General features: G+C 51.6%; 7 protein-coding genes across 7 annotated transcripts; 5 read left to right on the top strand and 2 right to left on the bottom strand.

The window, feature by feature from the left end:
* Positions 1 to 2,469: 2,469 nt before the first annotated feature.
* MRS44_013678 (uncharacterized protein) lies at positions 2,470 to 5,580 on the top strand (the record flags this gene model as incomplete). Its single annotated transcript, XM_065617138.1, has 7 exons — positions 2,470 to 2,541; positions 2,604 to 2,767; positions 2,821 to 3,012; positions 3,068 to 3,120; positions 3,304 to 3,483; positions 3,984 to 4,756; positions 4,822 to 5,580. The coding sequence occupies 7 exons, from the start codon at positions 2,470 to 2,472 to the stop codon at positions 5,578 to 5,580; spliced, it is 2,193 nt and encodes a 730-aa protein (XP_065473210.1).
* A 313-nt stretch (positions 5,581 to 5,893) lies between these two features.
* Positions 5,894 to 6,742, bottom strand: MRS44_013677 (uncharacterized protein; the record flags this gene model as incomplete). Its single annotated transcript, XM_065617137.1, has 3 exons — positions 5,894 to 6,331; positions 6,617 to 6,647; positions 6,696 to 6,742. 3 exons carry the CDS (start codon positions 6,740 to 6,742, stop codon positions 5,894 to 5,896), a joined length of 516 nt encoding a protein of 171 aa, XP_065473209.1.
* Positions 6,743 to 7,203: 461 nt separating this feature from the next.
* MRS44_013676 (uncharacterized protein) lies at positions 7,204 to 10,935 on the top strand (the record flags this gene model as incomplete). Its single annotated transcript, XM_065617136.1, has 14 exons — positions 7,204 to 7,231; positions 7,402 to 7,580; positions 7,642 to 8,112; positions 8,171 to 8,335; positions 8,419 to 8,507; positions 8,565 to 8,617; positions 8,812 to 8,996; positions 9,159 to 9,186; positions 9,244 to 9,374; positions 9,443 to 9,661; positions 9,796 to 9,908; positions 10,037 to 10,279; positions 10,506 to 10,541; positions 10,737 to 10,935. The coding sequence occupies 14 exons, from the start codon at positions 7,204 to 7,206 to the stop codon at positions 10,933 to 10,935; spliced, it is 2,139 nt and encodes a 712-aa protein (XP_065473208.1).
* Positions 10,936 to 12,092: 1,157 nt separating this feature from the next.
* Positions 12,093 to 13,190, top strand: MRS44_013675 (uncharacterized protein; the record flags this gene model as incomplete). The annotated part of the gene is made up of 1 exon (XM_065617135.1): positions 12,093 to 13,190. One exon carries the CDS (start codon positions 12,093 to 12,095, stop codon positions 13,188 to 13,190), a length of 1,098 nt encoding a protein of 365 aa, XP_065473207.1.
* A 1,659-nt stretch (positions 13,191 to 14,849) lies between these two features.
* On the top strand, positions 14,850 to 15,928 carry MRS44_013674 (uncharacterized protein; the record flags this gene model as incomplete). Its single annotated transcript, XM_065617134.1, has 2 exons — positions 14,850 to 15,276; positions 15,327 to 15,928. 2 exons carry the CDS (start codon positions 14,850 to 14,852, stop codon positions 15,926 to 15,928), a joined length of 1,029 nt encoding a protein of 342 aa, XP_065473206.1.
* A 664-nt stretch (positions 15,929 to 16,592) lies between these two features.
* MRS44_013673 (uncharacterized protein) lies at positions 16,593 to 18,451 on the top strand (the record flags this gene model as incomplete). The annotated part of the gene is made up of 2 exons (XM_065617133.1): positions 16,593 to 17,101; positions 17,176 to 18,451. 2 exons carry the CDS (start codon positions 16,593 to 16,595, stop codon positions 18,449 to 18,451), a joined length of 1,785 nt encoding a protein of 594 aa, XP_065473205.1.
* Positions 18,452 to 19,104: 653 nt separating this feature from the next.
* On the bottom strand, positions 19,105 to 19,891 carry MRS44_013672 (uncharacterized protein; the record flags this gene model as incomplete). The annotated part of the gene is made up of 2 exons (XM_065617132.1): positions 19,105 to 19,520; positions 19,585 to 19,891. The coding sequence occupies 2 exons, from the start codon at positions 19,889 to 19,891 to the stop codon at positions 19,105 to 19,107; spliced, it is 723 nt and encodes a 240-aa protein (XP_065473204.1).
* Positions 19,892 to 20,082: the final 191 nt, after the last annotated feature.

The following is a 20,082-nucleotide window of genomic DNA, read 5'->3' as shown; positions in this document are numbered from 1 at the left end:
GGTTCCTGGACGGCGAGGATGTCGTTAGCGAATATGCTAGACCCAAAATCGAGCTGAGTCTTCCGATCGCGGGGTATTTCCTCTCTTTTTACATCCTCCCCATCCGAATGACTCGCTTTTCGATCAGATCAGCGGACGGTGTAAGCTTCTCAAAGTGGTGAATCCACTCATTTGCGACGAGATTGGTTGTGTAACCCTACGTAGGAGATGTGGTGAGAGTTGTGCCTCCGGGTAGGTTATATGTGAAACGATGAGGTCCAGCCCCCCTTGTTGTCCCTTTCTCCTGTCTTTTCGCGTTCATTTTGGGTCCCCTCTACTGTCAATGGATGCGAACTATCTAATAGTGGCACGCTGCTGCAGCCTCTTCCTTCTGTCTCATAAGCCTGGGATCCCTTGGTCCTTTCCAGTGAAGGTGGTGCGCTCTAAACTAACCCCAAAAAATTTACCGAAACGTATAAAAAGAAAAAAAGAAAATAAGGCCCTGCGCCTAAGGTGTGGGAGGCTCTTAAGGTCGGGTTGCAGGTTTATTCGCCAGCTTTCTCTGGATGTCGATGAAGCTGGGCTGTCACAGATGTGAGCGCACAGGCTTCATTCCAGGATAGCAGTGTAATGGCTTGTCTCTAGCGGCTATTATGTGGTGATTACTGGAGGTGCGAAGTCCAACGAGGATAACATGGGTCATTGCCGCTGTCACACACAGCCCGACCTGAGCCTCAGTATTGCTTGTTGTCTCTTGTCTCCACGCCGGCCCTGGCCATTCTACCAGGGATTTTCAGCAGGCGAGAGGCGCCAGCGATATGTGAAAGGCTACCGAGGATCCCCCAAGCAATCCATGCTATGGTATCCCCTCGATTGTGTTAAGGCTCCAGAAGGTATTCCGCCCCACACCACCCCTGTCACATGATAGGTACATGCGGGGAACACTGACGATCATCAATCATTCCCACTAAAAACATCATACAAATCATTCTGAAGTTATCAATGAGCTCTCAATCAATACCCGCCGAGGCCCTCAACGCATACGACGACCAAAGATTCATCAGGGAGGATAAAAGCTGCCGGGAGCATGAGTATGGCCGGTCAGCAGCAATAAAAGGAGGCATCAGTCAAGGCGGGGATGTAAGCAGTGTGATATCGCGATTTGTAACTCAAAATATTGTTGGGACTTCTATCATAGGTCAATTTAGGTGGGAAATAATGTACCATTCATATTGTGCGATTTCATTGGTTAGATATCCCTGTAGTGACCCGACTGGAGCCTTAACACAGTCGAGGGGATAATGACCAGTCATTTTTGTTGATAAAGTGGTCCTTCGGGTAAATCATTCCACCGCCCTGGATTTCCATGCGGTCTGGCCCTGGCATCATTCGTCTTGGCGTTAAATATTGATGATAGTAATGATCCCCGATGGCGCCTACTCATTATATCTTGACGTCTTTGTTTGCCGGAAGTTCCATTTGTCTGTACCTATGACGGGCACGGGCCCCTGGAGGAAGTTATCCCGAGCATCCGCTAGATTTTACTTGTGGGAAGATAACGAGCTCTTCAAGGCGTTCCATACGACCAGTCAGTCAAGGAGAAAGTTTCGGACCGGAGACGAATTTACGCCTATTGCACAGCATGAATTTATCGCAAGAGGGAAAAAATCGGACTGCGTAGCCTGTCAGGGTCATCGCCTTGGGCAGCCGAGGTCGAGGAGCTCGAGGCGGCCGTTGGCGCCGGTCAGTAATAACAGAAGGGGGCAGCAGCGCCGACAATCAACGAAAGGATGTAAGCAATGCGATGTCGCGCTTTGTAACTCAGATTATTGTTGGGACTTCTATTATAGGCTAATTTAGGTGGGAAGTAATGTACCTTTCATGTTTGGATTTTAATTGGCTCGACACCCCTATAGTGACCTCTACGGAGGTTTTCGACAATTGAAGGGATAGGAATGTTCAGGTGTCCGAAGACACAATTGTCGTCTGCAGCGTCAAAGAGGATGCTGTTTTTGACTGCCTGGACCGCTTAGCGATTGCCTCGACGGGAAAAAAAGCATAAGGGAAAGCAAAAGGTCTTCTGATGCCTCGCAAACTTTTGGCCTAGCAATCTGCCTGACATTGTAAGTACGGTACCGTCTTGAAATTTGGGTTGCGAAGCATCAGAATTGGTAGTACAGTTGTGTTAAACTCGATGATGCATCCATTACGCTAGTTTGGCGTTGTGCGGATATAGCCTAGGGGCGCCACCGCGTCGAGCAATGCGAATGGATTCGTGGCGATGTGGTGCCCGGTACATAGCGATGATTCGCTTGCTTGTGATCCCCCTTCACATCGCGGCCATCAGGTTTCTTAGCGCCAGGCCGAAGGAGTCCAGACCCCAATGATCAATCAAAGTTCAGCGGATTCGTAATTGCTGCCAATAGATTTCTCCAGGTCGCAGTGGGCTAGGAACATCGCGTCAGACCCTCTTTCTTCCAGCGAACAGCTATGCGTTCTCGACCGACAACGAACATCATCGAGACGTGGCTAGGCCACGATGCTGTCATCATTAAACCCCAGGTAGAGGCGGCATCATTTGGATAAAACAAACGATACGGAACGGGTTCTTATGGCTCGTCCAGAATTTGGCATCAGGGCATCATCAAAAGTCACGACCCACAGACTACATTCCGCCAGGCAACTCGACTGACGAGAGCGGTGACAATATGCTCGACTTCGGAGCTCTTATACCGGCCCTTGTGATATTAGGCGGCATCTTGGTTTCACCCTTCGTATTGCTCATCTTGTAGGCGATTCCATCCAAGTTCTTGTGGTCCATGTCCATGTTAATGAAAATAGCTTCGCGGTGAAATCACGAAGGCATCATCGCCAACCTCAGAGGGACGTCGAGGCCGCGAAAAATGAACCAAAGGAGACAATTGACCTGCAGACGCTGAAGGACGCAAACCCTTCACAAGAGTACAAGGAGGTGAAGTGGCTAAAGAGGCAGGCATCCTGGGCTTCAACGCATTCCAGTTCAGCTGAAGTGTGGTAGGTTCCAAGTTGAAGTGATGAGGTTTTCCTACCAATGCTCACATCAGTGCAGTACAATCTGTCTTGAAGTTCTCGAGGATCAGGACGATGTCCGACGATTGAAGTGTAAACACGTGTTCCATTCGAGCTGCATCGAACTTTGGTTCCGGAAACACCACGTCGACTGCCCATTATGCAAGTCGATTTTCATCCCGAACAGGCAAAGCGATCCAGGGCCAGAAGAAAGGCGTTACCCGTTGGTCGGCCCTGTGGGGCCCAACTAAGAGGCGCTTCGCTTTTCCCTCTTAGTTGGGGCCAAAATTCGTGGACAGCCCCAAAATTCGTGGACACCAAAATGCCTCAATTTTGGTAACGTCCGTGATAAGCGAGTGGATCAAACAAGCGAGTGGATCACTTTTACCCTATCTCCTGAGTGCGCAAACACCTCCAAGGCGTACCTCGCCCCACATGATCACGGGCACCTCGGAAGTACGTGAGGGGTACGAAAAGTTTAATCCGATAAGAAATTAATACTATTTCCTACCTTAAACACCATCAAATTATTTTGATTTCATCAATGACTTCCCCTCCGATTCTAGAAGAGATACAGGTCATCAACCTCTATGATGACAGGAGCTTTATCAGGGAGGAGCACAGTCGCCGCCTGTGGCCAAATGACCCTACGCGCGCCGTTGATTTTCCGGCTGAAAATGATCGAGGCACCAACTTCGAGCCTTTCCACGTAGAAACACGCCCTTTTCACATTAACATACTGCCTCTAACGCCTCTACAACTATTCCAGCTTTTTCTACCCATATCACTGGTTGAGAAATGGGTATCTTACACAAATTCCTGGATCACGTGGCTCAAGGAACACGGCGTTATTGACAGCTGGAATACCCCGATGGAGCGGACTTCAAAACTACACAAATGGGAAGGAACAACGGTCTCAGAGGTGTTAACGACGATTGGTGCGCTAATTTATATAGGTGTGCATAAAGAAAAGACGATACGAAGCTATCGGAAACCCCCCAAGCCCGGTGATCAACGTCCTGCGCACTCATTTATCAAGTTCATCTCATATAACAAGTTTCAGCTTATCCACAGGCACCTTCGTCCCTTTGACCACACCAAATATGACGAAACTGCACCTATTCCGAAGGTATTCCAATGCGTTGAAGAGTGGTCTGACCATATGCAAGCCGTATCCATGCAGATATTCCGGCCCGGGCCTCACCTTGCCGTCGATGAGTGTATGATCCGTTATACCGGCGAAAGCGACGACATAACGGTTGTCAAAAGCAAGCCTGACCCCGTGGGCTTCAAGATATGGGTTATCGCCCAATGCGGCTTCTTTTTTCGGTGGATTTGGCACGTCAAGGAGAAACCACATGGTGCCGTTGGCGATGAAATTTCAACCCAGAAGTCATCATCACGAGGTCGGCCAAGCAAGCGAAGAAAAGTCACAGCCAAAGCCCCTAGTACAGAAGACAAGTCTTTCACAACGAATTCAACTCAGGCTGTCGTCGTTGCCCTTACAAATATGCTGCCAGAAGCGACATATCACGTATTTGTGGATAACCTTTTCTCGTCGTCTCCCCTCTTCCGCAACCTCCGCAGCCACGGCTTCGGTGCCACAGGCACGGCTCGTACAAATAGCGGCATCAACCAGGAACTAGTGGATGATAAGAATAATGACGGCAAGGTCAAAAAAATGTACGAATTCAATACCGTCAAGGCGATCCCGACTTCTGACAACCAGGTACTAGCTTCAGACACTTTCGGCTGAGAAATCCCTACTAATTCGTCTTCATTCTGTATCCCTAGGTCAACCAAATAGCTTGGAAGGACAACAAGCTTGTGTTGTTTTTGACCACCGTGTTCACCGGCGCCGACGATGAGCGTGTCGTCCGGCAGAGGAAGAAGCCGTCATCACGGAAGTCAGAAGCCAAGCCAATACGGCGTTTTTTTGGTAACGAAGCTACCAAAGAGATCAACATACCGACAGTGGCTGCTGCTTATAACGACCAGATGAATCATATTGACCGTGGTGACCAACTGAGGTCTTGTTATAAGTATGATCATCCCCTACGCCGTGGTGCGTGGCAGGCACTTGCATGGACTTTCCTCCTTGACGTGGCCCTCGTTAACAGCTACATTGCTCAACTTCACGGACCGCAGCCAAATTGGAAGAGATATACGAATCAAAGGGAGTGGCGAGAGTGCATTTATAACGAATTATTTAATACCTACGGCCATAACAGTCAAGCAAGGAGGCATTACCGAGCCGAAGACGAGCGTGATCTACAACAACCCGAATTACAGAGGGAACACATCGATCGCAAGATCAATCATGTCAACCGCAAGGTAAAGTCAGACTACCTAGCCTGTCAGGGCTGTCGGCAGGGGCAGCTAGGAGTAAGAGCCCCGGAATTGAGCCCTCTTACAGAGGTCAGCGGCAATGAGGAAAAGAAGAAGATGAAGAGGCCGGATGTGCGGAGTCAGACCTCTCACGGATGCCGTATTTGTGATGTTGCGATTTGTAATACGAAGCATTGTTGGGACTTCTATCACCATCTAATTTAGCAGAGGAATTATGTACCCTTTTTTTGGCGCCTTCTGATTGGATCGAACCCCTCGTCGTGACCTGGTTGGAGGTGTTTGCGCACTCAGGAGATAGGGCATCTTACCAAGTCCTGGCATCTTTGACGCCGGGGCGGGTGGCTTCGCTCATTAGTCTTTTGCAACCTTACCGATCCGAGCATCGAGATGCAAAACCACACGAGTAAGTATAAGACACCAAGTTCCCCCGAAGACCCCCGAATAGGGAAGATTCAAATCTATCGTTATGGCAGTCTCTTCGTAACTGAAAAGTCACAAATTGAATCAGAGGTGCTATTCAAACTTGTCCGTCTTCCAGTGAGTCTTCCAACATTACTAGGTGGCAGAACTCATGACCAGACCGTCTCTGTTCGAGCGCCTCGGTGGGAACCCCGGATGCAGGTACGTAGCCGGATTTGCGAAGCCAATCGACCTCGTACTTCAAGACGCTCTCATGAACGGTACCGTTAGGACGGGGCAGGATCATGTACTTCCGTCGTAGAGTTAGCTCTGGCAAACGCAAACAGCTTGCCTCCATGTCATGTACCAACGTCGTTGAGTTGATAACGAGCTGCAGACGACCCAGGCTTCCAGATAATCCATTCTTCTCGAGCAATTCCTTGTCATAAAGCTCGAGGAAGAGATCGTCGTCTTCGCCCTGACCGCAAAGCCGCAGGCCCTCAGAGGAGACGCGCAACTTGTATTTCTCTTTCTCAAAGGCGGAAACGAGAGATACCTAACCAATCGGCGTCCATGTAGACAGAAATTTGTAACCAATTGAATTCTTCTGGAAGGGCTAAGGGCTACCGGTAGTAACGTGAGGTTGTTCGCCTGAACTCCTCTTTTCGTCTAGAAGGCACAGAGAACTCACGACCCGGTAGTGACGGCATTTATCTTCTGCATCACCTTTCGAAAGGCTTACGTGCTTACGTAGCGACAAATAGCGTCTCCCTCCATCACGCGGCGATCAGTCGATGGGAAAGTACGATTCTAATAACTTTCAGCAGCTTGCGAGACATACCGTCCGAAGCTCGATTTTGGATTTGCCCACGCTGGAAGCGTAGTCAGTTCGGTATTTCTGCGTGCTGATGACTCAGTACCCACAGATGATTGTAGGGCTATTGCCGACAATCACGTAGATCGTCATTGTGATAGTCCAATTCCCTTGGCTGACAGAAGCTGCAGAATGCATTTTCGAAGAAAGGAAAACATATGCATAGCTAATCGTAAGCAAAAGGCTATCTAAGTCTTGAAGTGCTCGTGCGAGTCAGGTTGAGTACCCGCTGGATATTTATGTTAATATCTATAGTTATGAGGTGAAGTAGATACGACTGAGCTTTGAGAAGCCGACAGACTTACATTTGTCCCAGCATACCACCCTTGGTGGAACAAAGAAAGATCATTCAGGGACGATTTCCTGAATCCTTTGGCATGGCCGATGCAGTTTTTATTGAGCAATCCTTCACCTAGGGATCGGGTAGTCGATCAAAGCCGCTTGGCCACCTCGCTACAAATGTAACGTACCTCCAAACCATGTGGCGAGGTTTCTAAGAGTGAGAGTAGGGCATCAATCGAGGACTTATCAGGCAACTGTTAATGGACAGAGTAATGAGACAGCGAGCCCGCGTCCTCTTGGGTAAGTCCCTAGTTGCTAGGGCGGGACGCGAAAGTGATCAGGATACCTACAGTGATCTACAAGAAAAGTACGGATATGAGAGAAAATATTGTCCGTCTGGGGGTTTCCGTCAATCCCAACCCTTGATCATCATCAAACATCGACCCTAACATTTACAAGACCATCGAAAGCCAAGGCCAAGAACCCGCATCTCAAGATTGTCGTTGCCCTCGGGGGTTGGACCTTCAGCGACCCCGGCCCTTGGCAAGATATCTCCCCTTCGCTCGCCTCCAAGAAGGAGAATAGGGCCACCTCGATCAACAACCTTTTGGGATATCTTTCCCAGTATGGCTACAACGGTGTCGGTAAAGTATCATATATTGTCATGTCACAGGGATTCCGATCTGATGCTAATTGATTGCTCTTCGCAGGTTTCGGTGAGTGTTGCATTTGCGGGCCGTTCATATCATGCCCCTGTTAGTTTGGTCTCGGGTCTTTTCACTCTAACCGTGCGCAAAAAGAGTGACGTCTCTGGAGATCGAATTAAGCCTATGAGAATCCTGTGCAGAAAGAGTACTGGCATTGTCACAGACTGGGAATGTCCCAGCGCTGACGACCGCGGCGGCTCAGACAGGGATGGTAAGAACTACGTGGATCTCATGAAAGAGCTGCGGGAGGCCATCAACACGAGCGGCCACGACTGCGTTGTCACCTTTACCGCGCCCTCTTCATACTGGTACCTTCGCCATTTCGATCTTAAAGGCATGGAGGCCCATGTTGATTGGATTAACCTCGTGTCCTATGACTTGCACGGCGTCTGGGACAGCGATAACCCCATCGGAAACCTGGTTCTGTCTCATACCAACCTGACCGACATAGACTGCGCCTTGGACCTGATAAGTGTCACTGGAACACTTGGCAACTATCTAGCACCTTTGACTGACACACGAACTCTATCAGTTCTGGCGCGTTGGCGTTGAGCCTTCTAGCATCGTACTAGGCTTGGGCTTCTACGGTCGATCCTTGGAGCTCGAATCTGCCTCGTGCTGGAAGCCCGGCTGTGCCTTTCAGGGCCCTGGTTCACCCGGTCGCTGCTCTAACGCGGCTGGAATTCTCTCATATCCAGTAAGCAAGCATGAAACCACTCAATTTGAGGAAAAGAACAGTATCTCTTACTAGTTTCTGTCGAATAGAGATCATGGAAACAGGTACCGGACAAAACCGGCCGAACACCCTATTTTGACGAGGCCGCCGCCGCCGCTCGATACATGGTCTACGACGGCCGCAGCTGGATCTCGTGAGTTCAATAATGAGTCATACAGAAGCATCATCTTTGCTGATCATATCTCTCCAGCTTCGACGATGCCGAGACTTTCCAAATGAAGATCGATTATGCCAGAAAAATGGGTCTTCATGGTCTCATGATCCGGGCTATCGATCTCGACACCCCAAATCTCGAGGCCCTGAGGGCTATATCCAAGGGCTAGCTTATCGGGCACACCCAGGCTCCTTTCTCGCTGGTGGACCTCAAGCGCGTCTTCCCTGCTGAAATGCTCCCCCCGAGGATGCCGAGACCAACTATGCTCTCATCAACTTTGGAGGCAATGCCGATGCTGGTGAGACCGATCCCAACCAGACTTGCTTTGGCTTCGTTCTCGTCACCGGCGACTCGCACGCGGTTTCGTCGCTCAAGAAGCGCGAGGACGAGCCTGAGCCTCTGGTCTTCCTCGACTGTCCTCCGGACGTACTCGAACGGCCCAAGAACGAGACCCAGATAGCCACAGTTGTGTGTCTGAGCGAGGACGTTGAGGATGCTTCCGGGTCATGGAGGGAGGTGTTGAGAGCACTATTGTTGAGATGCCCGATAATGTGGGTTGAACACTTCAAATTCCGTTTCCTGGCCTATCTTGCTGACGCACACTTGTATAGTGCGCTCCCAACTCCTTAGCCCGAGCCATTCCTGAAAGAATCTGAAGGTCGGCAACTATCCATCAGCCTCCCCCTGTTCTGCTCTTACTAAAACTCTTTTGCAGATCAAAGCGTGCCATCTGTCCACTCGCCCGGAGCTGCTACATCAAAGGTCTTTGACTTCGCCTTCGACATGAACTTGAACCGCACACAACGGGATGCTGGAAACACCAAGATCCGCATCGACTACTCCAACGTCTGAGGCTACTGGAACGCCGCTGTCGACTCTCCAGGCATCCAGTCAGGTGATTCTCTGTCCCGCAGGATCGCAAAGCGATTCTTCGCCGAGCGCCAGGCCGACTGGCGGACCATGTACAAGAATGCCGAAACGTACAAGGACGAAGGCAAAAGGCACCTGGACGGGAAGTCGACACTCCCTTCTTCTGGTACAGTGAGTTTGATGGAGAGGACTACGAGCTTGACTTTGGAGCCCATGTCGGGGGCAAGTTCAAAGCCGATCTCACCTACAGCTTATCCATGATTGTAAGTCGCAAGTCCCAATGTCCCATACCTAGCACAGACTGCCTGCTCGCTGATCTAATGGGACAACATACGCCTCAATGGACAACGTGTTCAACGTCAAACAAGCCAACAGCTGGCTCAGCGTAGGGGGACAGTCCGATCTGGCCTTTTCCGTTGGAGGCGTTGGTGTGGTCGACTTCGACAAGGCCAGAAAGGGCAACCCAGCATCCACCCAGACCAAGCCCATCAATCTCAAGGGCCACACGCTGTAACAAACCGACAAAACTTGGATGACCTTCCAGCCGTACTACAAGACCGACTACATGCTGCATCCTTCAACGACACCGATGCGAGCCCCGCCAGCTGCAGCGCTCCGTACTTTGACTGAAAGCTCAGCACCCGCATCAAGTCCGACTTTGGAGGCTTCAACGTCAACTTCCCGCCCAACCCGGAGGACAAGCTGGGCACCAAGAACACCGAGCGCGACGACAACAAGGTCTCCATGGATAACCACAAAGTCATCTACAACTCTGGGGACGACGGCGGCAGGTTTGAGCTGAGCACTGACTTGAAGTTCGGTCTCAAGCTCAGCCTAGGCTTGTTCAGCGACCTTCGCCTTTTTGAGGTTGAATCGTCAACGTAGGTGCTTTGTTCAGGTGTCAGGGTTGAGAGACTGTTGGTTAGCGGGAATAGATGTCGATGGACCATAGCACGTTCGCGGAGTGGACCTTCTTCCCCTCCCCAGGCCTTGCTCCTGCGACGTGTATGAACACTACCGTCACGTAAGCCCCTACATCCGTCCTTGTATCTGGGTGGCTGGGTACGATGTACTGAAAGGCCATGATGCTAACTCGAATCTGCAAAGAACCCTCGGAATGAAAGACTATAAAATGGATGACGGGTAAGTCTCTCAGGGTTCCTCAAGTCCCGACCAACCGATGAAGGTCTCCATGTTTGGCGGCAAGCAGTCCACAGCTCTCGACACATACGCAGGAATGACGGCGGAGTAGCAACGGAGATTCTTGTTTAAATATTTCGATTCATCGACTCATTGGATGGCTGTGCCTTGCCCTAACGTGTAGACACCTATTGCAAGTTTCATCACTCGTGAGAATCCGGGTGCCGTCAGTGCACAAGCACAGATTCCTCCCACCATCAACCTGCGACGAAATATTTCACCTTTTCAGGCAGCTAGCACCTTGAGACAATCGCGGCCGCCTCGATCGAAACATCGGCCTTTGCTGCGACTGCCTGAGGTACCAAACGAGGCGAAGAGGATTTTGGAGAACCCATAGAAAGAAGTATCTGAAGAAGTGGGTGACACCTGAAATATGGAAAAGCGTGGTAAAGTCTTGGTATGTCGCATTTATTTTCCAATGTCGGGAGTGCTGGTGCAAGGAGAGATACGCTCGTCGAGGCTCCAAAGGAAAAGACTAGATGCAATGGCCGAGAGGTAGTGAGACGCCAGAATTGCCCATCGCATCCAATGTAGGTACAATGCTTTGGGTCTCACGTTATCATCTATTCCAGACCCATCTTCTGGTCTTGACTGACAATGTTGAAAGAGTAGGGCAAGGGCAAAAAAAAACGGTGGCGAGAAGATCACTCTAGGGCCGGAAATTCTGGATATGAACCTCCTGTTTCATGATGCTACTCACTATATTATGGCTTGTGAATATTACGCTCCCCGAATACTGTTTTCAACATTCCAATGTCCTCGGAGAATGCCTGGCTGACTTGACCTCGATCGCCTGATTTCTCCGCCGACTTGCTGCAATTCATCGTCTCTGGCTTCCATCTTCGCTTGTTCGGCGCCAACTGAGCCAACGGACGTCGAGGTGGCTCCAGCAGCAAGGCTCTTTCAAAGTCAATCGTCATGACTCCATTGATCTCCGCATTGAACAGCATGTTTGCCCTTCGTACATCCTTGTGGATTACTCCCTGTTGATGCATTGCGCGCAACGACCGCATCGCCTTCCCTTCGAGCTGTTCCTCCGCACCACCCACAATCCCTGTCGGATCAAGGTCATCTCCTCCCCACGACAGAAAGGTCATGTGTATCACCTTCTGAACTCGGCCCTGACACCTATGCCTTGGGTCGGTGAGTCGTCGACGATGGGAGGTTTACGCCCCTGGCTAAGACTCAGGGACCAGTAATGGTCGATTTGTGCGCGAGCAATCGGCATGAGTAACTTCTTAATCTCATGGAATGTTAGGGTAATACGGAGAGTTGTTCGACCGTCGGAATGGCGAGCTCACGATGGCGGACGCTGTCGGATTTCGGCGAGCCGGTTCTGGCTTAGCTTAACCAAGCCCCTTCATAAACAAATCCTACCCCATTTTAAGGCCAGAAGACCAGCCTCAAGTCGTGCAAGAATAATTATAAAAGTATTCGCGAAACGATCATTAACTCATCCCTTTTGGGTTTTACAGCTTACATTATTTGCCAACGATGACTTCGTCAAGTTTAAACATCCCCTCGACGGTGGAAGAGATCCTTGCCACTGCCACAATGGATCCCTCTTTCGAGGAGGCCTACTCCAAGAAAGGCCGTCCTCCTGGATTCCCGGGGTTGGAGGTCGATGAGCTAAAGAAAATGGTGCATAAACACCTGTCTGTCCTACAGGCCAAGCTCGCAGCCGATCGCCCCGACGATGTGATCGAGATAGAACACATCATCCCTCTCGACACCGGCTTCCACTCTCGAACCCTCGTCTGCCAGCCTTTGGCACCATCCACGTCCTGTCCAATCATAGTCCTCTTCCATGGTGGCGGCTATTGCCTTGCCTTTCCCGAGACAGAAGTCGAACTCGCCCGGAAGCTCGTCAAGGCGCACTCGGCCGTTGTTGTGTGTCCTTCCATCCGACTGGCCCCTGAACACCCCTTTCCCACGCCAATGAATGACGGCTGGGCTGCGCTGAAATATATCGCGGCAGAGCTCGTCTCACCCCACGATCCCGAATCTACCCTATTCCCGCAGCAAGCCGATTCAAAAGCAGGGTTCATCGTCGGCGGAACGTCCTCAGGCGCACATATGGCTTGCGTCGCCTCGCATCTCGCCCAATCCAACAACCTCTGCCCGCCATTGACGGGCCAGTTCCTCAGCGCAGGAGGCTTCCTCCCTCATTCACGCGTGCCGGAGAAGTACCGCCCCTTTTACCTTTCCTGGGAGCAGAACAAGGACGCACCGACGGTAAACAGGATTTTCCTGGAGAAGTTCCAATCCGTAGTGGCGCCGGACCTTGACTCCCCATTGTGGGTGCCGTTTGACCAGCGACATCCCAGCGATGCACCAGGCCAGGTCAAAGCGGGGCACATAGGCCAGCCACCTGCGTATTTCCAGGTATGCGGGATGGATATCAACCGTGATGAGAGCTTGATCTATGAGAGGGTGTTGAGGGAAGAATGCGGTGTGCCCACCAAGATTGTCGTTTACAGGGGCTTTCCGCATTGTTTCTGGAACGAGTATGGCGACCTAGGTATGAGCAAGCGGCGGATGAGGGACAGCGTGGATGGTATCGACTGGTTACTGAAGCAGAGCGCACTATAGATAAGGGTATTTCAAACAAATAGCTCAAGCAAGTTTGGTTCGGTGCCCGTTTTTATGCCTGTGCAGTTGTCTAAGGTTGTTATCGAATGGCCTTGCCATCTACTGCCTTGTCAGGAGTTGTTGGTCAGGGCACTTCCTTCTGCCCGGTTTACCGTGTCATAGCCCTTCTTTATATTTTCCCTAAAAGTCTGTTGTCCCTTTGTCGTTACCTCAGTCCTCTTATACACGCCACCATATTGGGTCGGTCGCCTAGCTTGGGCCCTCCTTGGCGGTCTAAGTCGTTCGGCCCTTCTAGTTCTTCATGAACGGAAAGAGGACTTACATCGCGAGTATTGGCAACAAATTTAGTTGCGAGTCATGATCTGGCTGTTGCAGAACAGCGCGGTTGGCGGGTGTCTGGACAGGTATTGATGTTTGGCCCAACGACTTGGGGATGATTAAGATCGTCGCAGAATTGCCAGTGGATCAAGAGGAGTCTGGCGTGATCTTGAAATCCGTATCCGCAGACGAGGAGCCTTGAATCAGATGATGTTTGGAATGAGGCTTTGGACTAATGAAAAGTTCCGGTATTGACAGATGCAGGTCAATAGTACACGCAGCGAAGACGAGTCAAGGATCCGAAGTCGACGTTAAACTTCCTAAATACCCTTGACTGAGGCAATTGTCCACCGCGGAACGCAAGACTGGCTGGACCTGATATACACGAAAGCGGATCTTCCTGAGGAGGCGAAATTCAATCTGCTGCACCTAGCTCAACGATCATGTCCAGCAGTCTGAGCCTATTAACCCTGGAACAATATCGTCTCCCTACCTGGCGGGTCCGAGAAGCATATGCCTAGCCCGAGAAAGAGCCCCAAGGAAAGTATAGCCCCCTTAGACCGGTTAATTCCCGACTGTCCTTTATATACGCCTTTTCCCCAGTCAGTGCAATAACTTCATGTTGTGGTGGTATTACCCAAAGCTTGTATAGCCTGAGCTGGCCATCCTTTATGATCTGACGGCGGCAGAGGGTCCAAGTCGTGCAGTAGGAATTGGAGTAACCATGACAGCCTGGCCTCTGGAAGGCATGAAAGTCATGACGCAAGTGAATTGGGTAGCGCCAATATGTAGTTGAAGGTAAGCGAGCTGGACTTCCGTGAGTACGACTGCGACGTATTAGTGCCTTCAGAACGATGCTCTTCCGATTCCGATTCCGATTCCGAAGTGTGAAGCGTGCAGTCAGCTGCATTTACATGGATGCACACGCTAGTGTGTCCATGTTCAAAACACCTTAGGGACTATAGAACCTGGTCTTGTTCGCGTCGAACCTTAAGCCGCTATCAATCGCGGTTAGCTGGAGATCGAATACAACCTGGCTGAGAGGGGGTTGGGGCCGAGAAAGAAAAAAAGGGGGATGATTTTACAGTGAAAGAGTGATGCAGGGGATGATGGTGCAGGGTGTTGTTGTGTCGCGCAGGAATGCTGAGTGCACTTGACAAAAGGTAGTTCTTGTTGTCGTGATTGTAATTATTCTTGGTTAAGTTTCCATTATCTCAATGAGAGGCCCTTTGGGGCCTTATATCTTTGAATGATCCCATCTAGGACTTTGAACCTTAATCGTAGGACTTCAAACTTTTATCTTGATCCTGAATTTTAGGGGGAACTCTCAGTTCTTCCAACATGAAGAGGCTGGCACTTGCACATACCGAGAGCCGAATCGAGCGAATGGAAACGATCCAAGCCTATGCGGTACCACCGTGGCACGGCCGCATGTCGCTGGTGTGCGAGGCTGATCGGGAAGCGGCGGTGGCAGCAGCCGAGAGTGCCGACGATATCGTCATCGCGACTAGTGCTTCCGACAGGGGAGGACTAGTAGGCATGGGAGGCGTCATCTGCCACAAATCGCCTGGCCGGGCAGATAAGGTAATCGCCAGGTACTCGGTCACTCTCGGTTCGCGAGACGACCAGAACCCATACACGGCCGAGCTGGAGGCGATAGCAATGGCACTTCGATGTATGCCCGACGGACTTCGATACCGAGAGCTTACGGTATTATCAAGCGGCCAGTCATCCCTAAAGGCGATTGCACGACCACGACAGCAGTCAGGTCAGGGCACCATTCGGCAGATCTATGATCATATCGAACGACTGGAAAAGCAAATAACAGGGTCAAGATGATGTGGATACCGTCTCGAAGCGATGACTTCACCATCGGCCACATAGCAAAGAGGCAAGCCCGAAGAGCAATCGCGGCAGAGCGCACACCGGAGTCGTTACCATACCAGGCTCGCTCCACCCGGACCAGACTGGCGAAGTTGCAACTGCGGCAGCAACGGGCACTGCCCGACAGAGTAGGCGGCTACTCCAAGAGGATCGACAAAGCTTTGCCAGGCAAACACACAGAAGCGCTATACGATGGACTAAAAAGAGGAGAAGCAGACGTGCTCTCGCAGCTCCGTACGGGAATGGCAAGGATCAACAGTTACCTGTGCAAGATAGGCGCGGTGGAGTCGGACATGTGTGACTGTGGACAAGCAGCCGAGACGATGGAACATTTTCTGTTCCGTTGCACAAAGTGGGAGGTAGAGCGTGAAGGCATGCGACAGGTTGGACAAAACATGATGGGAAACCTTTCGTTCTTTCTGGGAGGCAAGTCGACGTCGGATGGGCAGAAATGGGCACCTAACCTACAGGCGGTGCGGGCGACGGTCAAGTTTGCAACGGAGACGGGAAGACTGGGAGCGAATCGAGGGATATAATACTAATCATCGAACCTAGGAGATACTAACATCCAACAGCCTCAGGTTGACAGACCATGCTTCAGCTGCTGAAGATGGGATGCTGAACACTTGGAGAAATCGGCCTTCAAGTGGGCCTGTCAAACAGAGTCAAGAGGCTGGAAAAGAATCGGAGAGAGAAGTGGGGTTTTCTTTTGTGGTCAGGATCAAGATGGCGGAAGTGTAAATGGCAAGTGTATCTAACGGCCCTATGAGACTCGTTCTCCCGGGCGTAATAAAACCTACTACTAGCTCCAGCCATTTCCAAGCTGTTCGATAAGCTCCGCAGACGCCATCTCCCATCAACGATTGGTTATTAGAGCTCCTGGCCAATCGCCTCACCGAATACTTGACCACCCACCCAGGCCTCTCCCTGCCCGCCCGAGAAGCGAGATCCTCTGTACCCAGTAAGGTGGAGGTACATAAAAAAAATGCTCGCAGCTCATGTCAACAAGGCTCCTCAGAGGCGGTTTTTGTGGCTGCGGCACCTAACGCTTTCTGGCGCCAGGTTTTTCAGCCCTCGCAATAGCTTCATGTAGGCTGCCTTGGCAAGGCTCTCCCAACGGGCGATTCAAAAAAACCACGATGCCGTCTTTCGCTCACCTGCCAGCCTCCTCAACATGTTTTCATGTATTGAACCGCTGCCATGTCTCAAGCATACGACGACGCGGGCGAGGGCGCCGTCTTCGTGGGTTTCTGGGTTGACCATGGCCGAGGCAACATCCTGGGCGCGACTCTCACACTGCGAGCGCGCCATGCACTTGTCCTTCTGGCCTTCCTGGCCGTCCTCGTGACCTTTGCGGCAACCCGGAGCTGGCTGTTCTGGCGCTTTCTACTGCACAACTTCATCAGCGGCAAAGCCGAAGATGCGTGTGCTCCAGCTCTCCTCCGCCACAAAGTCATCATACGCAATGTCGTCACCCCCAGCGCTGTTCTCTGGAGCCTCCTTTCAACGTCCTCTCTGAAGCCGAACACCCCCAAAGACTCACAGAGGGGGTTCTTCCTAGGCCTCCTCAGTGCAGGCCACGTTCTCGCCTTTGCCGCAGCCAGTATCCTCACCTCGCAGGTCATCGTGGGCCAGACCGTTGTTTCCAGAATCACTGAAACATGCGGGCAGTGGACGACCACCTACGAGGGGGATTTATGGAGAACGACGTATATTTCTTGGGTCTCGAGCTTACTCGCAACGCTACCATCGATGCCGACAACTACGTACGGAATTGCCACAGCAACCGAGGCACGTCTAGGCAAATCATGAGCTGCAACAAACTGCTGACGCGTGAGCTTTTCTTTCGCACCGAAACGGACGCAGAGTGCCCTTTCAGGGACAATGTGTGTCTCACGGGGAACCGACCCTTTGTCATGGACTCGGGCAACATTACCTTTGCCGATCTGGGTATCAACTCCAAGTTTGCGCGGGGCTTGAGTGTGCGACGACGAAGTACCTGCGCGCCGCTGGATGCGGAGCGATTTCGGGTTCCAAACCCACCGGAACTGGCGGCCAACGCCCTGGTCGAGTTCTCGACCTATGCTTTCTTGATGAGCAACGGCACCCCGATAGGATCGCAGTATGTCCGACACCCCAATGTCAGCCTGGATTACGATCTTCAGGCCTACGCAGTCGTACCGCCGCCGGGAGTAAGCGGTGTAGAGCTCGCGGCACCTCTGCAAAAAGACCAAGACGACCACACGGTCAGCCTAGTTGTGCTCTCCGGCACCGGAATCATCTTCACTTCGCCTAACGACGACCCGCTCTTCTCAGCGCAGAGGAAAACACGGAACTCCACTTCCTACAAAATGGACAAAGCCGTCAACATGATCGGCTGCGACGAGCGTGCACAGCTCTGCAGCTCTCTTACAGGGAGATGCACGTCTTGGGAGGGTCTACCTCCTCTTTACCCCGACGTCCTATCCGTTCTTGGCGGAGAAGTGGCTGAGGACGATGCCATGGACATCGTGAGGCCAACCATGTTGATCCAATTATTGCTCCAGACGACCTTGCTGCCCGAGAGCGTTGGCGAACGTACGGCCGCCTCCGCCCTGCAGGCCGGCCGCTACCTCTATGCCGGAAGGCAGGTGCGGATCGAGCCCGATCAGTGGAAGCGCGAGCTAGAATACTGGTTCGCCGTCGGCCTGGCACGCCTGCAGCTGGAAGTTTTTGGGACGGTGGAGAAGCCGCCTGGCGTCGACCCGAGCATGGCCGTCAACTTGTGGGAGAAGGGCAAGTCCAAAGCTCTGAAAGCGCTGTGCGGGGGAATCAAGTTCACGTCGCCGGGGCACACGTCGCTGAGCACGCTGGGGTTCGGGCTCATCCTCGGCATGTCGGGCGCGCTGGTCCTGCTGAGCTTTGCGGATGTGGTGGTGCCTTGGCTGCTGCGCAGGCGCGGCTATGAGTTCCAAGAATGGGAGCAGACGGACATGTTGAAGCTGCTGGAAAGGACATTGGAGGTGGAGAGGTGTTCGGACAACGTAGCTGACCCCTTTCTCAACAGAGAAAAGCCCTAGATTAACTTGTAGACTAAGTCGACTCATTACCCTAGGGGCTTGAAATACTAAGAATGGTGGCATGTCAAGCTAGTGTGTGCGCGTGAGTGCGTGAGAGAGATTTTGTGTGCGTGTGTATGGGTGTGGGATGCCTGGACAAGGAGGGCGGATGTGTTGGGCTCGGCGCGACAGATGACTGATCCTCACTCTAATGCAAATCCCCTCCTCCTTGTTGGTGCTCGGAAATGGTACGCGAAACAGGGGTAAGAAGGGGCGCCGGCCCCTCCCGTACTCGAATGGTTTCTTTCCCTATTTATCTTGACTCGTAAGGAGCCTCGTGCACATTATCGAAGCCAGTCAGCCCATCATTGTGTTGAAATGAGAAGATGCTTATTGCTTAATTCATATCTCAAAGTGAAGTAGGGGAACCACTATTTATGTACAGGCACGATTTCTTGGAGAATGTTCCTCCTTCTTCCACACCTTGCCACCGACTTGGTCGCCTCATACTTGTGATCTCCAACACACTGATAGTGGCTTATGACAGCGATTTGACTCCTTGACTTATTAAGATGATCCACTTGGCGGGTAATTTATTCATTGAGAAGAGTTAGAGAGGCTTCAAAACAAATGGCCAGCATCATTCAAGCCTGCGATTGCCCTTCAACCCAACTTCAAACAGTGGTAGTATTGGTCTTAGGCCATTTCCAGAATATATTAGCGCCCTCGACATCTGCCAAAGGATTCCCGTCACCTTGTCTGGCGCTGCCGTATTGCTCGTGAAACCCGCATTTTGTGTAGAACTCATCTTTGCCCAAGGCGCTGATCACCGACGCGCAAATACCCTCAGCCTCAGCCTGCTCGAGGCCCCATTGCACAAGCTTCCGGCCTACATTTCTCCCCTGGAAATCTGGGTGCACAGCTAATCCTTCGAGATACCACGATTCAGCGCGCTTGCCGCTCCATATCGTATCGAAGAAAGGATACGCCCGCTCCACGATGTCCTCCTCCTTGGGGTCGCTTGCACGACTAGGCCAGGCCCAAGCATGGATTTTCATGGCAACAGAAGACAGTGGCTTCAGCAGGTTTCCTGGGTTGATGGCTTAGCTTCGATGAATAGCCTTAGGGGAAACGAGATGGCAAGATATACTCACGAGGATCTAAGTACCAGCACTCCAGCTTCTGGCCCCCATCTCCCAATCTTGCCCATTGCGCAATCCCGGCAATAACATCCCGGCCACTGTCGTCTTTACCAATGGCGACGAGCCATTTCCAGCGGTAGTCCCAAAAGTTGACGCATGCCCGCCGCAGCCAGTACAAGTCTACATCGTCAGGATGCTCGTTGCGATGAGGATGTATGAGCTGGCCAAACAGGTTATCCTCCCAAAATGCCTTTGCCATCACGTGGGCAATCTCGGGAAGTTCAGAGTAGCGCGCACCGCGCAACACAATCTCAGACATGTTTTTGCATGAGTAGCAAGTGATGGTGGCAAGATGTGCGACTGTATGGTCGAATGGTGGTGCTACTTGGGAAGCGTCTCGTTCTCCAGACAATATATCCTCCATACACTTCTACTTTCACAATGCAAGTTTCAGGGGACTTATGTTCTCTCCAACAATTGGCCAGTCATCTGGTGAAAATTTCGTTACAC

Source organism: Fusarium solani, assembly GCF_023522795.1.
Source record: "Fusarium solani strain SB1 chromosome Unknown bctg00000009, whole genome shotgun sequence".
NCBI lineage: Eukaryota > Fungi > Ascomycota > Sordariomycetes > Hypocreales > Nectriaceae > Fusarium > Fusarium solani.
Note: the sequence above shows the minus strand (reverse complement) of the source record. Positions and strands in the feature narration are given on the sequence as shown.